Genomic DNA, 19,856 nt, shown 5'->3' with positions numbered 1-19,856 from the left:
AACACGTAGTAGACCATCATGCATTGGTACTAATTTATTTAAATGGTCAAAAATCCAGGTAACAATAAATTGCGTCACACGTAAATAAACAATAACATGTGCGAGGACATAAGTATGCTAATTCATGCATATCTATATAAGGTAGTGTTCCCGACCTGTTTAATGATTGCTTTAAAATTTCAAACTTGTTGATCATCCTAATACATGCCCCAATCATATATATATATATATATATATAAACGCCTAAAAAGTGTACATAACAACACCAATGATATAAAAAGGAACTATAAATGTAATTATTTATAAATATTTCGGATAACAGATATCCTTCATCGGTATATATGATTGTAATGTTGAATGAATCAATTATCAGTCTACTTAGATTACGCTGTTATAATCTTGAAATTTATACAATAAAAAAGTCAAACCGAACATCAGGTAAGACACTTGCACAATTCTAAAAATTTGTTAAACACGACATAGATGTATTGTCGAAATGCGCATCTGGTGCAAGAAAATTGGTACCGTTAATTTTATTATATGACTAAATACATCAGAGAGTTTAAATATATGCTTTAAATAAAAATAATAATGTGCGATATGAACTAGCACAATTCTAAAGCTTTAACGGTGTCACCAAATATGATGTTACAAGAAAGATTGCGTCAATAAGAATTCCAAATAAACAGTACTGAACGGTCTAAATTTGTAAACATTTCAGATTTGACAACGGTAGTGTAGTTACATTAGAGTCTGCGATGTTTAAAACACACGGCCGTTAAGATATAATCATAAATATTGACTAAAGTAAACTAGTTGAACGTGGCTTGGTACTTATACATCCCTCAAAAAATTTGATAAGATTGAAATATTTGCCCCTGAACGTTATGCTACCAACAGAATTATCAAACGACTGTATATACTTGTATACAATTCCTAGATGATACTTTCTTATACCTATATTATAATGTACAAATTTTATCAGTGTTGTCATTGTTGGATGATGCAGTCAGATGATTTTGTTATACGAGCCAGCTTAAGATATTTAAAAAGTATTGAGTTTTGTGACGTGTCATCATTTCAAATTAAAGAGGACATGCTGATACTCTAAATTAATGCAGACACAATATTGTACTCATTGTACTCAAATGTCGCTGTCATTTGTGAAATAGAAAACGGGGCGAAAGATCTCATGTGCTCCGGAAGAATGAGCATATCCGGCTCCGCATGTGGCATCCGTTGTGTTGCTCATGTTATTACTAACCCGGTAAATCATGTAAATAGTCAAATTCGGTAGGTCAAATTCGTGGAAAAAGAAAGGGGTTGTATTTACTACATATCCAATATCATCAATGAAACGGTTATTCCAAAACAGTCAACCAACTCGTGATGACGTCCGTCAAATTTACGAAGGAATGATTTTAACTTCACAGTTTGAAACTCACAGTTTAAAAGCTTCCTTGTGAGCAGCAACCCTCTATCAGGAGAATCATGAAAAGAAAAACAAGCCTGGAAATTATGTTTCAATTCAGTGATATATACTCCGTATTCAGGCGCTGCTGGAATGTTGCTACATTGAAATAGAAAGTTCACAATTGCGAAGCATATCTTTTATCCTAAATTATAGTTGTCAATTTCTAAATGTAAACCAAGATATAAGACAGCCTTATTTTATATGTTCTATCCTTTATCTCTAGTTCGTTGGTATAGATACTTTGAGCATATTCAACAAATTTTGAATTATCAAATGATAGAACATCATCTATATAGCGAAAAGTAAAGTTCAATGGTATTGCTAACTTCTTATCTTGTAAGACTCTATGGAGTTAGCCCCATTATAACAAAAGAACAAGCCAGCAAGAAGAGGGAAACAATTGTCTCCCATTAGAATGCCGACAATGTGTTAAAAAACACGTCATCCAAACGTAATAAATATGTTATCAATCAAGATATCAAGCATCTTGATAATGTCAGTTTAAGAGCATTTGATTGATTCTTAACAAAAGAGGGACGAAAGATACCAAAAGGGACAGTCAAAATCATAAATCTAAAACAAACTGACAACGCCATGGCTAAAATTAAAAAGACAAACAGAAAAACAATAGTACACATGACACAACATAGAAAACTAAAGAATAAACAACACGAACCCCACCAAAAACTAGGGGTGATCTCAGGTGCTCCGGAAGGGTAAGCAGATCCTGCTCCACATGCGGCACCCGTCGTGTTGCTTATGTGATAACATATCCGGTAAATAGTCTAATTCGGTAGGTCACATTCAGGAAAGGGAAGGAGATTGTAGTTACGACGTAAGGAACATATCCGATATCATTTGTGATACGGTTATTCCATAACGGTCAACCAACTCGTGATGGCGTCCGTAAAATTTACGAAGGGATGATTTCAAATTCACCATTTGGAACTCTTGGTTTAATAGCTCTCTTGTGAGCAGCAACCCTCTTTCAAGAAAATCATGATAGGAAATGCAAGCACGGGAATATCGTATCAATTGGAAGATATATACCCCGTATGCAGGTGCTGCTGGAATGTTGCTACTTAGAAATGGAAAGTTCACAATTGGAAAGCTGAAATCATCTCTTTTGTCGTAAAGTTTTGTTTTCAACCGACCCTCATTGTCAGTTTCTAGATGTAAGTCAAGATATGAGGCCGACTTAACTGTATCTGTAGTATCCTTTATCTCTAGCTCGATGGGATAGATGCGTTCCACATAGTCACCAAATTTTGAATTATTTAGTGAAAGAACATCATCTATATAGCGAAACGTAGAGTTAAAGGATATTGCTAACTTCTTATCTTTCTTCCTAAGAAGTTCCTGCATGAAGTCAGCCTCATAATAATAAAGAAACAAGTCGGCAAGTAGAGGGGCACAGTTTGTTCCCCTTGGAATGCCGACAGTCTGTTGAAAAACACGTCCTCCGAACGTAACAAATATGTTGTCAATAAAGAAATCAAGCATCTTGATAATATCAGTTTCAGAGAATTTTTTGTTCGAATCAGAGTGATCCTTTACAAAGTAGGATTTATCCCTCCCTAAGACAAGATACTTGTATCTACGTTGGCCATTCTTTTTTACGAAGGAAAGCAATACCAACTCTTTCAATTTGTCTTTTAGTTTGGAATGTGGAATACTAGTGTACAGAGTAGAAAAGTCAAATGTTTTAATACTGTTACAAGATGAAAGAGAGTTAGATTGTATGTACTCTAAAAGTAGGCTTTATCCTTCCCTAAAAAGAGGGACGAAAGATACCAAAGGGACAGTCAAACTCAAATATCTAAAATAAACTGACAACGCCATGGCTAAAGTACACATGACACAACATAGAAAACTAAAGAATAAACAACACGAACCGGTAGATCCGCCCAGAAATATACAAAATTACTGTTTTTTTTATGCGACTATATAAATTTACATAATAAAGTGAAAATTAAGGTCAGTTTTGATTGATGCTGTCAAATAATGTTGTTATATAAGCCAGCCTTAGGTTTCAAAACTACCTAGCTTTTGTTATGAGTCAATATTTTGAATAAAAAAAGAGGACATGTTGGCATTCTTAATTGATGCGAACTCAATTATGTAGTCACTGCGTTCTATTATTGCTGCCATTCGTAACATACAGTCCGTCAAGACATATACACAATTACTAATTGATTATGCAGCATCTTAATTTTCATAATATAGTACAAATATGGTGAGTTTTGGTTGATGTGGTCAAACAATTTTGTTATATACCAAATTGCCGATATTATAATTGAAACAGTTTTGGTTTGAAATATAAACACATAAAATTTGCAACAAATACTTGAAACAATAAATGATGTTGATTTTTTTTCAAAAACTATAACATACGGTGATGATCGTTCACATAAAACTTGACAACAAATTTCAAAAACTTCTTAATTGCAGTTTACTTGGAAAATGTGTGAGAATTCCGAACATGGCATTATGTGAACGAATATATAAATAATTGGTAATTAGGAAGTTGATGAGCTAAAACTTAAACCATAAAATAATACTGTAAAACATATTCACATTCAGAGACCATCAAATAAAGTCATCATAGATACCAGGATTAAAATTTTATGTTTACACCAAACGCGCGTTTCGTCTTCGTTAGACTCATCAGTGACGCTCGAATCAAAACAAATTTAACACCAAATCCACCATAGAACCATGCAATCTGTCAATGAGAGGTGCCACAGGCAACATCTCCCGATTTTAATGAAAATTAGTTCAAAGGGTCATTATGAGATAAAAATAAATCATGTAAAAAACATAATTTGAAAATGTTACTATTTATAGACTTATAGCGCCATCTATAACTGAAGAGTATTTTGCCATATTATCATGATAAAAGGTTATAAAATGGAGATTTCTAAAACTGCAAATTTAAAAAAATTGTTTTCTATCAATATACAAAACAAAATTACAATTGCATGTTGATATTGGGATATTATTTTATTTATGACAGGTTTTTCTTGCTGGGCTCTTTATTGGTGTTACCATGGCAACCGTTTTATCACGCCTCAGTTTTTAGATTCTAAGTAACCAAATTTGAGAAAAATGAAACCTCAGGCAGTAAAAATGAGAAATTTTTCAGGTGAAAATATTACACCTATGCTATTTAGTAACCACAATAGACAAATTCATCTACCATTGACTTATAATATCACTTTTCTAGGTCCCTTTTTCTGAACTTTGAATAAATTGATATGTTTTTTCAAGATGTTGGCATAATTATTGTAATAACATTTTCATTTTCCTTTTTCCACGAGTTATTCACATTTCTACAAAAACAAATGCTGCAAGGACCAAATCTTTATTTCAAAGAGGAAGGTTGTTACTCTTGTTACTGTTTTGGTTTTTAGCTAAACCGCTTCAGCTCTGCAATTTAGGAGATTACCATAACAACATAGCATCAGAAAAGTTATGGAGAGAAGCAAAAGATGAGTGGAAAATGTTTGTTTTCTAAGTTTAATGCTGTGGATTGTGGCTTTTCTATCTTTTACAACGATACCAAACAATTTTATAAGCTTAATGAATGTGAAAAGAACAAATAAAGTACGACGTTGAAGAGCAATGAGGACTAAAAATACTGACTACCGTATATAGTAACACAAAAAAAATCACAAGAGACCATTTTAGACTTACTTGTTATCAAAAGTTGTCATATGTGGATCGTTATCGGAACTGCATCGCTTTCCAACATTTTTATAATCGGTATCAAGTATAGAAAACTGAAATATAAAAGAAACTTTCTTCAAACTATCATATTGATACCTGTATACTTGTTTGTTTACTCCGTACTTAAATTGATTGGAGCACTTTTGATGGTTATGAGTCTTTATAGACGGAACACCCGTCTGGCACACTTAATTTCAAGAATAATAAGTTTGAGAAGATTTTACGTTGAATACAATGAAATGTTTTCTGAATGACACAAAGTAAGTACATGTACTTAACTGATTCAAGGATTTGTTTATGGTCTTCATCTTTTCATCAGACATAGGCCTCCAATGTAGAACATTAGCTAGCAAATACTGCATGCTTAAGATTTATTGCACCAATTGCGCTGATCGATATCGATCAAGCTAAGTTCGTCGACTTAACACAACTAGTCAATTCATTTTTTTTTCAAGAGTCGGACGTATTTGTTCACTTAGCACAAGCAGATTGTCGAGATTTAAAAATTAAAGACTGAATAAAAACTACTAGAAAACAAAGCAATAGACAATGAGTATACTCATATTTGATCTCATGCTAATTTTAAAACTATAGTATGAATTAAATATATCCAAAAATATATAAAATGTATAAAGCGATAAAATGATTTATTTAAAATACATATAAAATTAATTGTTAAAAATGCCGATGTCACAAATCCATTATATCAGAGCAGTAGGCGGTTCGCTTGATAACGTACCTTTAAATCAGGGAGCATATATCCACGCCAAAAGTCCAGGTTTGCATCATCAGAACCTATGCGTGCATTAACATACATACGCAAATTCATAATTCGAGGTCGTACATTTACTATCTTGTCGGACTTCCCTCTGACCGTTATCACCTGGGGTTCATTCCAGTGTGTAAAGTTGAAATTAATGCCACATGTTGTTGAACTATATTCTAAACCAGTGACTTTATCATTATTACACGTTCCACTCTCTTGATAAACTGGTACGGCTCCTACAAGGTTCACTAGACAATCCTTCTGAACGCCTAACACGTTCTTTCTTAAAAGTAAAAAAACGAATCGTTTACTACACCTAAGATGTTTTTAAATAAGACACATATATACCGATCAGTATCCTAGATTTCACATACTTACATTATTTTTTATTTTAGTTTCTTGTGTACAATTTAGAGTTTAGTATGACGTCCATTATCACTGAACTAGACCTAGTACATATATTTGTTAAGGGGCCAGTTGAAGGATGCGGGCATTTCTCGGTGCATTGAAGACCCATTGGTGACCTGCTGTTGCCTGTTCTATGGCCGGGTTGTTGTCTCTTTGACATATTCCCCATTTCAATTCTCATTTTTGATGAAAGGAATCGATGCATTTACTGTTTTCCATTACATGTTATAATCTATTTAAGTAATTTAGCAATTTTCCAGGATGACTTCTGAACTACCGTATCAAGAAAAACGAAATACGAGTGTTATCAACGGTTAATCGGTTAACCGTTGGAAGGACCGAATACTGAATACTAAAAACGCTAACCGGTTAACCGGGCGTTTTCTTCAATGTTAGTAGATTTGTTATAAATGTGTATTAAAATCATTAATAATTTTGTTCTATTTAAGAATAATCGTCAATGCAATTAATTTGACAGATCAATTATCTTGATTGCAATTGGTAATTGCAAAAACATAAAATTAATTAGAACTTGGACAACTTGTCTATCAGCTCGGGGCATGATCTTAAGTACACATGATAAGTATACATGTTTTTTAACAGTTATTTGAAATCCGTAATCCGATATAGAATAGCATACAAAATTTCATTTTAAGTCGGTTAACATTGACATTACAAACATAAGCTCTGTAGTACTTTTTGTTGACATATTCCAGATTAAATTCAACAATTTTCTTCTTTTATTTTTGATCTTATATCGTGTACACGTACATCTGAATGTGAAACCTTTAAATCGTGCAATGCTTTGTCATATTTTAAACGAAATGCCATTTAACTAAAAAATTGTGAGATGAAAATCAACGTGAATGCAATTAATGTATACTTGATGGTTCCAGTTTTAAGACATCTTCAATTCGACGATATGAAAAAAGTTTTTTTCTATTTTTCAATTTGAAGATATTATAAACGCCATAGTAGTTTCTACGGATTATTGAATCATTAAAAGTCACACTTCGCCAGGAATCCTCACGTACCAGCCTTATTAAGCCAAAGGACATTATTATAATATATCGTATTATAAAAATGTACATTCGAAGGGTGCAATAGATAAGACCGTCAATCATCAACTTTAACTGATTTAAATGATTCCGGTTAGACAAAACTGAACGAATTGACAACACTACAAAATACATTTGCAAACATGATATTCATTTTACGATGAAATCAACAGTACCTTTTTCAGAACTTGGAATTAGACAGAAACTTCAGGAAAAACAGATCTACCCTCCAACATGAGGTTTTCAGATTATCAAGTACAGTTGGTACGTAACACAACCGTTAGTGCTGTTTTCGAGATATCATTACAGTCAGGAGTCTACTTCGTCAAAATTATCTCCCCTTTACGCCAGTTCATTTTCACAATCGTAGAAATAGAAGCCATTGTAGGGATGACGCGCTACCAATATTGCTCTTGGAAACCGATAAATTTATCCACATTGCACCATTACGATCCTTATATGTCAGTTGTATTTTAAAAGACAAATGTATCAACTAGCTAATGAGCATCAGTTAATAATCTTGGCTGCATTGATTCAACTTAAAACTATTGTCTGATCGGTTGTCAGGTGGAATTTTCGAAAATTCATAAACATTTAAAAAATTTGTAATTAAATATTTCGTGGAAGGGCAGACTAGATTACTATAGTGTATGAAGACTATAAACCCTAGTAATCACACACAAAAAATTAGAATTTTTCGAAGATATGCATTTTCATCATCAAACTTGAAAGACTGTCGTCAAGTACTTTCAGTAAAAAAAATAGCTATTCGATTACACCTTCTCTGTTTTTGTGACTCATTAGATAGGTATTTCACATGACCCATATATTTCATCTTTTAGTACTGTGATTTTTTTGTGTTATAAGGTCAACCTGTAGCTTTAATATATGAAAATGATAGAATCTGAAGCGAGACGATGTATGAAATATTCTTACTTTGTACGATATCAAGACAAAAAACTCAACTCAAACACGCCCTAACATAAAAAGGTGCACTCGATTTTCTCTTTTCGATACAATTGTTACCCATTTTTTGGAATTTTTTCTTCAGTCACATAATGGAAGGGCAGACACGACAATTACTGAACTAATAGATTGATATGTTTTCCGTCCGTGGTAGTTTTTTCATAAAATTCGGAGGTTATGCATTTTCTTCATCCAACTTGAAAGATACCCATGTCGTCGACTTGATATATAATAGTTCTGCTTAACTATGTTCTAAATAAATTGAAAACTTATGCAAATGGTGTTTTTTTTTTTAAATAAAACACCTCGTTATTGAGAAGAAAATTGCAATTTTGTTTGTTTCTATCAACTTTTAAAAATTTTGTCACTATAGTAAACAATACAGTAAACATTTATCGCCTTCTCTAACAAAGAGCTTTGATTCTTTTGTTCTATTTCAACCTGGTTTCCGACTGATTAAATGCATGAATTTCTGTTATTCATCATGATAAAAAGAGAAGAATTGTAATGCTTATCACCAAAAAGAAATATAGATCAACGTTTCTAGAACACAATTTTTTGTGTGGGATAAATAAGTTATGCACAAGAGCGTGACATTTATAAAAAGACGGAGTTGACACTGCCTTTAGATTCTTAATATAGATTTGCGTTCGTTATAGGTATGTTTTTTTGTTTATTTATAGAGGAAAAACGATTGTTTTCTAACAGACTTTGGAATAATGAAAATAATAAATATAAACTACTTTCTTAAACACATGATACTGGTGTTGGTTATATTGGTTTACGTGTAAACATTGCGAAGTTTTCATAATATAATTAGTTCTCGCATGATTTTTAATTTTTTTTTTTTTTATTATTCAAGTAATTTAGTACGGTCATTGAAGCACAAAATTATTTTTTAAGGGATGAAGAAGCTGAGATTGCATATTGGGTAACAAAAGGGAATTCTTTAATATTTTTTTCTCCAGAAATGCATTCTAGAAAGTAAGTTTACAAAATATTGAAAATTAGTATTCACTATTCGGATGCCAATGAAGAAAAAACAAAACAAATCTCGATTCATTGAATTTAATTGACTAAGCTGACTTTATGCAGGAACTTCTTATGAAGAAAGATAAGAAGTTAGTAATATCCTTTAACTTTACTTTACGCTATATAGATGATGTTCTTTCACTAAATAATTCAAAATTTAGTGACTATTTGGAACGCATCTATCCCATCGAACTAGAGATTAAAGATACTACAAATACAGTTAAGTCGGCCTCATATCTTGACTTTCATCTAGAAATTGACAATGAGGGTCGATTGAAAACAAAACTTGACTACAAAAGAGATTATTTCAGCTTTCCAATTGTGAACTTTACATTTCTAAGTAGCAACATTCCAGCAGCACCTGCATACGGGGTATATATCTCCCAATTGATACGATATTTCCGTGCTTGCATTTCCTATCATGATTTTCTTGATAGAGGGTTGCTGCTCACAAGGAAGCTATTAAACCAAGAGTTCCAAATGGTGAAGTTGAAATCATCCCTTCGTAAATTTTACGAACGCCATCAAGTGTTGGTTGACCGTTATGGAATAACCGTTTCACAAATGATATCGGATATGTTCCTTACGTCGTAACTAAAATCCCCTTCCCTATTATGAATGTGACCTACCGAATAAGACTATTTACCGGAATTGTTATTACATAAGCAACACGACGGGTGCCACATGTGGAGCAGGATATGCTTACCCTTCCGGAGCACCTGAGATCACCCCTAGTTTTTGGTTGGGTTCGTGTTGTTTATTCTTTAATTTTCTATGTTGTTTCATGTGTACTATTGTTTGTCTGTTTGTCTTTTTCATTTTTAGCCATGGCGTTGTCAGTTTATTTTAGATTTATGAATTTAACTGTCCCTTTTGTACCTTTCGTCCCTCTTTTTTAATTGTCATATAATTATACTTAAGTACAATTGTACTGAAAGTTGTGTTATTAGTGAATCTTTTGATATATCCTGTATTCGTACTTTGGCAAAATTTCTAACACGTGTGATTGTCGATTTATACCAAAGTGCAAAAAATATATGAATTGTATTATAGAAAATGAATTTGATCAACTAAGATAACCTACAATATAAAGTTCTATCATAGAATGCAAAGAATTTCTCCTAATTATATATGAGAAACAAGTTAGTTAAACACCCTATTATATGTAAGGATTGTACCTAAAGACTTGCTCAGACGTGTTTATTTAATTTTTTATACTGTAAAAAAAAACCTGTGCAATTTTAGAGGAGATACATATTGATTATTAACCGTTCATTGCACGGTTGCTTGCAACGGTTTTTTGAAAGTATGATCAAGTACACACCTTATCGTTTGCTATGAATGGGTAACATATCTACATGAAAGTAATACTTAGTTGTATCATAAAATCATCCAAACGCTTTTGATAATGTATCATAAACATGCATTGACAAAAAGAGCATATATTGATAAATTTATTAATTTAATTCCTATTTGCCTATGCAATCTTACCCGGAACTTGGATAAGTACATCCAACAGGTATTGTTAGTCTTGCGCTGATGTTTTTTGGATTTTCTCCTTCAACCAATATTTTGTGTTCTTCTCGGAAGTCAATCTGTGTGAAACAGATTTACAAAATATATATGTTTTTCATTTTTTATCAATCATGATCTATTGTTGTTTTGGATGTTTGAAAATATAAATTAAATCTTATTATGGAATTTTTAACCAAAGGTATACATTTTTGTAAACAACAATGGGACGACATACCACAACAGGAAATATTTGGAGTGTATAGACTGTCTAACAAATGTCCCGAGATGAGTCTTCTAAAATAGCTACCTTTTTCCATTACAAAAATATTAATAACTTGCTTTTAACAGGTTACATTCTTAAACAGATTGATGATCAAGTTTTATTGTTTATTTCTATTGTACATTTTATGCATATAAAATAATATCTAGGTTACTTCAATAATCATATATCTAGTGAGTATTTCGACAGCATGTGTATCTCGTATGGTTCATTGTAATTGGATAAGAAAAATGGGAGAACCCATTTGTTAAATCGCACAATTCAAAGGAACCATGTTGCTTCTCCCGAGACGTTTTTAACAGGAGGAGGTGACAAATCATTCGGAATTGAAAGTCAAAAGAAATTGCATGTTACATCTGCATGTGCACTTATGAAATTAAATGACTTACAATTATTCCAGCAAAAAAATCATCTGAATATTGTCGTTTTCCTGGAGATGGAAAATTTATTTGCCGTAACTGAATAGAACATGACACCTTAAATAGAATGGAAGCGTACACTTCAAAATAGCAGTAGTAATGCATATAACCAGACACGTATATTGAAAAAAATAACATTTTTAGAGGGAATCGTCGAAGTCAAATTTCACTAAAATCATATTGAGAAATGAATGAATAAAAAATTAATGCAATTAATGTAGCAAAACTTTGACAAATCAAAGCAAAGTAACAAATACATATAAAAATACTGATGAACTAACAAAACATGAATTTCAAAGCAAAAAATGAGTTTTTTTTTTGAAGGAATTAATTGTGAGAGAGCGGATATGTGCTGCTTAGTTACTTTTGTATACAATGAAGTTGATATATAAATGAATGAAAAAGACTTAAGGGTTCAAACACCTGCAGGAACAATTTACGTTAATTTTGTAGACATTATTTGTAATGTATTTTCGAAAATAATAGATCTGGTATTTCAATTTTTTTTTATAGTAACAAGGCATACGCACTTAGAATTAACATTTTTCTGGAAATCAAAGATACAAGTTTCGCCAATACAAAATTTGGTATTAAATAACTACATACGTTCATATCGGGTTTATATGTTTTGTCCCAATGATCCTGATGAAGCAGTGCATCATGTAAATTCTCTGGTGATATATCTTTAAAGTAAGCCTTTTCTATTTCCTTCTTGTTTATGTACCAACGGACATCAATAGTATACTTTTTGACATCAATGTTTGCATTGCATTGAAATTTAACTCTCTGAATAATGATCTTTTTTGTTTGTTGGCGATGTAACCCAGTTGTTACTGTCGGTTTTTGGCTAAGAATTTCTTTCGGATAATCTAAAAATAAACTACTAGTAATTTCTCACTTTTTTAAAAAATATCAGTATTGAAAATATACAAAATAGATTCATATTGAAACTATCTAAAAATGGTGAAATGATGAAAAAAATGAAACTAAATTAAACTAATTTTAACATCTTGGAACAAATATAAAATTTGATTTACTATAAGTTAAGGTATAAAAAAAACATATCTTTCTTAAAATAAAAGCTCTAAAAAAAAACGATTTCAAAATCCAATGTGGAAAAAGTAAATAATATCACATAGACAAAAAATCCAAAAAACACAACATAACAGCTTTCTAAATTTTATAATCATGATTAAAATAAATAAAGATAAAACAAATATATGATACAGCAAAAAAACGTTTTAAAACAGGATGGCAAAAGGTGCATGCATTGGGCTGCACAATTCAAATAATAATGAGTGGTAGTATTATCCTTTGGTTTGATGAATGAGAGACCACCGTAAAAGAACAAAACATACTAATGGTTAAACTTTAGTCACAACACTTTTTTTAATGGTGGACAGACATAAATGTTATATGCATGTGTTTTGAAGAAAATTGTTTCAGTGCCAAGGTACTTGTTTTATTGATGAACAAATTACTTTTTTTGCCATCTAGTCGATCTTTTTCTACATTGGCAACACTTTTTTTTTATATGTGATTAAAGTTGGGCTATATCATGACTTAATTTTTAATTTCAAATTCAAAAGAACAGACATTGTACAAAGATAAACGAATAAAATTAGAAATATGATTAAGGCGTTTATTTCACTTGATAATCCGGATAATGAATAAATTTAAGATGCAATTATATCACTGATTAGAAATCTAGATTATCAAGTGAAACAAACGTGACGTTCTATCTTATTTTTTCTTTAAGGAATGTATATTCGTTTATTTGGCATAAGTTGATAAAGGATAGCCCAATGATCGGAATCTCTTTTTACATTAAAATTTGATTTTAAAAATGAAGAGCATCTGTATCTCACAATCCATAAAACAAATGCAGAATATAAACAGTTGGTATTTTGATAATGATCACCTTACTAATGCGGGGTTCACCCATTGCTGATTATTGCTCCCGTTTGATATCAGACAGCGATAAGACACGAAAAGTTAAAAAGTCGGAATACTATCCTCAATTATCTGGAATGTCATCTCATTGTCCTAACGCATTCGTTTAAGTTCGTAACAGATTCCTACGGGTCGGAAATGGTCCGGATAGTTCGGAGAAGCATCCGGTCAGTTAGGTGCGTCCCGTAACATTCAGGGAAACTCAACCGATTTTGTCTAGTCGGATTAAAAGTGTGACTATGTCGTGACAGATTCTGATGTATCGGATCAAAATCCTAACAATGTTCAGTGTTTTCTGGACGGTGTCCTGTGGAACGGGAATGATCTGGAGAAATTTTTTATTACTGGTGTTCTGCCGATTGAGTCCTGATTGCATCCTGATCTTGTCGATTGCGAACCGTCTTTGCCGAAACCGTTCCTGTACAGTTTCGTTATCGATACGAAATTCGTTAATGATACTCACGTCAGAGTGCCGACAATTGCAGAAAACATTTCGACTGAGACCGTTTGCAATACGATAGAGCGGACCATGATAGGATTATGTTCCGACAGTACATGATCATCCCGAGTATGTCGACTGTTTTGGAACGTATAACTTCCGTCAGCGGCGGTTCACTGTCTGATCTCTGTCGGATTACATTTGGTAAAATCGGAAGACAGTCGTGACAGACTCTGTCGATATTTACCATGCGAAAGATACAAATCGGATTAGAAGCGGATTGAGAACGGGATTATCGGTACAAATTCGCATGAAAACGGTTGAATATCGCCGCTTCCTGAAAAATATCAGATAGTTGTTTTTTTATACAAATTTTATTTAAGTTTGAATTTTCATCACCGATTCATTGGATCTTGATCAGATTTTTGACAAATTTTTATCGGGCATGGTCCTGTCAAGGACGGCAGTAAAAATTGTGAATATGTGACCCCAGCTTAAAAAAACAAGTACACTTTAATACACATATCTGGTTACGAAAAGGGATTCATTATAATGTAACAAAATCTACGCTATAATAAATATCCCAAAACATTGTTATTGCCAATATTTTTGTTTGTTTAGATAAACCAATATTGCAACGGAATCCCTATGTTATCTTTTTACCGACTTTATAAATAAATAAATAATAATTAATAGAGGCAGTCATCATTCACAAGAATAAATATCGATTTTACTTCATGTTCTGGTATATAATGTACTCCCACCAAACTAATAAACATTAAAATTTGATGACTTTGCTTAACGCATACATCGCCTGGAACACGAAATTGGAGATACCACATATTATCTGGGGGAGGTTAACTTCCTATTATTTAGTATACTGGAATAGGCCACAAATATGTGCCATAATCTAGCGAGATCTTGTTAATAAATAACTCGACTTTTAAATGACTTTTTGTATTTGAATCAATTTACGTTCGATAACTCATTTGTGCATGATCTACACATCATATTTGAATAGGCTTTTTATAGTCTTATATTATAAATAATCAGTTATTATATTAGATTAAAACAATTCATTTGAAAGTTTACCCTTGGAATAATTACCAAAATGGATCCTGGAGTTTGACTCCTGTTTTGATCTTAGAAACGTTTTGACGTCATTTAAATTGAAGCATGAGTCATCTCGTACTCAATTTAAAACATTTTTTTTTACTATTATAGATACTGAATTTCAGTGAAATTTTTGTCCAAATTTGTACGTTTTGGAGGTAACATTTGCCAATGGACCCCAATTTTTCTTTTTATAAATCTTTACATGTGTAATTAGAAGCTATTTGTAAAAGTCTTATAAAATCTTATTTAATTTTAATAGTTTTGAAAAATTTAACTAGTCAATGTTAAACTATGAAAAATCAAGAAAGAACATGTTCCCGCCAAAATTCCAATGGCTATCATCTCGAAAACAAGCACATTGACCCCTATACTTTTTTTGCTTTTTTGATTCCTCAACTACTCCCCTATCAATATCTTCTAGTGTTTGAAACTGAGCAATGAAATTCCTTAATTAAAAATTTATCAATTATCTAATTAGTTTATGCTCCGTCAGATTTTTTTTTATCGTACCAGAATAAACGGAGGAATTAGTTTTCTATTTGATATTTTTGATATAGCGAGAAATGAAGATTTTCAACAAGAATCTACATTTACCTCGACCTTAATCAAGGTCTTCTGTAGTTCTTTGCGAGAATCTTGTGCTTACTTATCGATTGTAGAGTGGTGCCATCTTCTTCCCTTTAAAGTGTGTTAAATCAACTTACATTAGTATAAGATAAATAAATAGGTGTTTGAAAATGTTGCATTGACAAAAGGCTCTTTACTTCGTTTTAAATTGTGTACAAGTCTGCTACGGTAAAGCATGAGCAATACAATAAGATAGCATTTTACCTAAAAATATAATCTAAATAAAATAATTATACAAATAGATATTAAAAAATGAGTATCCAAATTCTCAATAATCATAAAGTACCTACAAAATGGACGTAATGGTTGATTGACTCGATTAATTAAAACTAAAAATGTTTAGGTTACAAAATGTATAATTTAAAAAAGTAGGTAACGATTAACTATTATTTTAAAAAGTAATGACAATCAGGATACATGCATTACATTTGACAAAAAGTTAAAACACCAGAAATCGTTTAATAATATTAATGTATTTGTCTTATTCCAATTTAATAGCAAATACATCTAATTTTTATTCTCTATTTAAATTCAAATCTGTAATATTGCAATATATTTGCCAAAAAAAAAACCAGCCGTCGAAACAATAAGTAAATTTGTGATCATAGTAAATGATATGGTCATCGTCATGGATTGTATCCAACTATAATTTAAATTTAAAGATATATGCAGCAATGTATGTAATTAACAGAGCAATTATTGTTGATAACACGTATACATAAAGCAAAAAAGATGGTTCGTATAGATATAGAATAAAAGCAAGCAATATCAAATATAGTTGCATTAACGGAAAGGTAAGATTGATAATATATCAAAATTGTATTGAGAATGACATAAACGATGCTTTATATATATATTTTTTTTATTTATTCCAAATACCCAAAATATAAATAAAAATACAAAATTAAACAATTATATAGAAGGTAAACATTTGTTTATGAATTAACGTAAACTGTTTAAGTAAAGCGATTTCTTCAACTTTTTGTATCAAATAAATAGATATAGATTAAACGGCGTTGAATAAACTGTTACATTTTTTTAACTAAGGTAAACTGAAAAAGATATTTTGAAATCCATATCATACTTACTACCACATCCAGGACTAAATCCGTTATCAGAACTTTCATTAGGAGGACATTTTACTTCATTGCCTAAAATAAATTATATTGTTTGATGGATGATCAGTTGTGTTTCGATACAATAACACTACAATGAGACTCTTATTGTGATAGCAGTATTTGCTGAAACATTGATAAAGTGAGAGTAGCGGCTCGTCCATTTTGCATTTTTCTGTTATTAACATTTTATGTTTATCTGTCGACTGGTCAAAGAGCTAAGGTGAAACATGCAAAACAGGACATGCCGTACATCAACAAGAATTTGATATACAATTACCCGGTTTTAAAGATAGTGTGTAAAGGTTTCTCCGATAATCGCAAATTCATCATATCGGTAGTGATATTCCGGCCTATGACTTTAAGTTGGTATAAAGCTCAACAGAGATCATTTTAACTATGTTAACATGTAATGATCTTACTTGGATGTAAAACAATTTACCTAAAAACTAACTTAAAGCCTTATAAACCAGAATTAAATTTAAACTTAAATGTTATATAATGATATACATATTGTCAGCTAAAGGTGGATCATTATATTTTCTAATATAGAAATTTTGTATACTTTGACAGAATGAAGATTTTACAATGGTTTTATTTCAAATTAAAAAGTATGTGCCAACGTGCTATTTTTCAAGCAACAAGTTATGTATACTTGAGAAAAACCTACTTGTTTATGAGTAAAAAAAAATCTCTAAGATACAATTTTGAAATAGAGTATGAGAATTTAGTTAGGTTTTACAATATGCTTTAAAGTCAGAATAAACGAGTGACCGGTGAAAAATAAAGTTATTCCAATTCTTGAAGCAATGCATACAGACATTATAAACTTTGTCTTCTGTGTACGATTTTATCATTTTTTTAGCAGAAATTTCGTATAACCGTCAATTTTATTTTTCAATCGGTCAGCGTTGTTTTGAAAATATAGCAGGTAATTAAAGTTCGTGTTTTGAAGCCGAAGTTTACCGATTGTCACATGTTTGTCAACAATTAACAAAAAAACATGAATATTAAGCACGTGTTTAATATGTCCAATCAGATAATAGTTTATTTAAAGGACATCCATGCGTATTGCGATCACCGGATATTTACGACATGGGTCACACTGAGGTCACTTTGCATACGGAAACTATGTCGGAGAATCGCTTCCTGGAAGGAAGCAATTAAAATAAAATACACTTGTTATAAATAAATTGTATAAACACATTAAAGAATTTTCTTCAGAATAAAGTATATGTACATTAGTTTTATAATGAAATCTATTCATTGAGTTATAAAAAAACGTATGCATTATTTGTTTTTCACTTGAGGTTTCTTATGACTTTAAGAAGAAAAAATAACAATGTCGTCGAACCTGTTTTATTGCTACAAGTAAAACTAAAATTTCACTATCAATCCAGTATAGCATTTTAGTATAAAAGGAATCTCAACTTCCATGTTGAAAAATTTATTCTAAACACATAAATATTTGTCTTTGTTTAAACATTTTGGATAATGCAATGAATCAATAGTTTTTGTTTTAATACAAATAAGCAGTTTTACAAATAAATTGAAAGTCTGTCTCAAAATTTGAAAATTTAGGCAAATATCTAGACCGAGTATGTATTGCTATTGTATGATTCAAGATGACGATATACAGTAAATTCAAAATAAGGAGTTTCAAAGTTTACAAGCAATCAATTCAAATCGATTTTATGAGTAGACCGACAAAGTGTTTTGAAATACATTGCTTTTTAAAAATATGTCGATAGAATATATGCTTTTTCGATGATATAAACTAAATAAACCAATAGTTTACCGAAGCAATATCCTGATGGACATCTAGGCGTTGGTGGTAAACGATAAACGAAATAGTCTTTACAGTTTTTTATTTCAATGGTCACATTATACCGACAGCAATCACCGGAAAAATGAGAACTGCAAGCTATCCTTTTCACTCTTTGATTTACCCTAGGAAATATGCCTTCGTTGGTTGGAACACTAACTACAATGAAATGAAGTGCATTAAGCAACTGCTTAAACAATGACTATTTCCTTCTGAAAAAGTAAAATTCAACATACAATCAAAATAAACTTAAACGCAAAAGTATGCAATGTTTCACGCTGATGTTATTCTTTGAGGTTGATTTACGATTAAAATTCTTATGAAAGACTTGATATCAATTCAGAAAAAAAAGCTAGGAGGTTTGGCTAGCCACAAAACCAGGTTCAACTCAACTTTATTTCTTTCAATGTCCTGTATTAAGTCAGAAATATAGCAGTTTTTAACTGATAGTTCGTTTCTATGAATGCTTTTTGTTGTTTGTTTTTTGTTGCACTTTTGTGTTCTGTTATTTCGTTGTTTCCCTCTTATAGTTGATGTGCTTCCCATGGTTTTAAATGTGTAGCCCGGATTTGTCTTCTCTCAATTGATTTATTACTTTTGAACAGCAATATACTACTGTTGCCTTTTTTATCATTTGTATCTCATTTGTATTTCCCTTTAGTCTATTTTCAAAGGGTAATATGGCTATTTTGCTATGTAGCTTATTGAGAAAATTTAGAATTTCTAAATAATGGTTGAATATTTTAACTAACAAAACACCAATTGTTGTTGATGTTTATGAATTGTTACTTGAAGATGCGAATGATGGTAAAAATAGGCTTCTCATATACGGGACATATTAATTGACAGTGATCTAAATTATATAGGGTATCAACAGTCAGAAATACATATAACTGGATCTATATACAAAGCAATTTGGTATCTGTAGGAAGGAGCGTAAAACTTGGTATTTATTAGAATATAAAGTTAGAATCTAGGTTTGAACATTATTGAGATTACTGTAATTATTCCGAGGCTTTCTATTACCCTAGGGGAATTTCAAGTGAGTACCCCTCAATTCTGGGTTGTCAATATATTATATTTTGTTAGCTATCCTTAATGTCTGAAATTAAACGTGTAAGGTACTTATGATTT

At 31.3% G+C, this 19,856-nt stretch overlaps 1 protein-coding gene across 1 annotated transcript in view; it reads right to left on the bottom strand.

The window, feature by feature from the left end:
* The window catches only part of LOC143042025 (von Willebrand factor D and EGF domain-containing protein-like), a 38,393-nt gene that overhangs the window by 16,740 nt on the left and 1,797 nt on the right, over nt 1-19,856 (bottom strand). Inside the window, exons 3-9 of the mRNA XM_076214241.1 lie at nt 18,696-18,881; nt 16,871-16,933; nt 12,254-12,516; nt 11,618-11,704; nt 10,925-11,028; nt 5,943-6,252; nt 5,171-5,256 (exon numbers count right to left, since the gene is read on the bottom strand). Of these exons, the coding sequence (XP_076070356.1) occupies nt 5,171-5,256; nt 5,943-6,252; nt 10,925-11,028; nt 11,618-11,704; nt 12,254-12,516; nt 16,871-16,933; nt 18,696-18,881 (1,099 nt within the window). The remainder of the gene's footprint in view (nt 1-5,170; nt 5,257-5,942; nt 6,253-10,924; nt 11,029-11,617; nt 11,705-12,253; nt 12,517-16,870; nt 16,934-18,695; nt 18,882-19,856) is intronic.

The sequence above is a fragment of the Mytilus galloprovincialis genome, chromosome 8 (genome assembly GCF_965363235.1).
Source record: "Mytilus galloprovincialis chromosome 8, xbMytGall1.hap1.1, whole genome shotgun sequence".
In the NCBI taxonomy this organism is placed as follows: Eukaryota; Metazoa; Mollusca; class Bivalvia; order Mytilida; family Mytilidae; genus Mytilus; species Mytilus galloprovincialis.
Note: the sequence above shows the minus strand (reverse complement) of the source record. Positions and strands in the feature narration are given on the sequence as shown.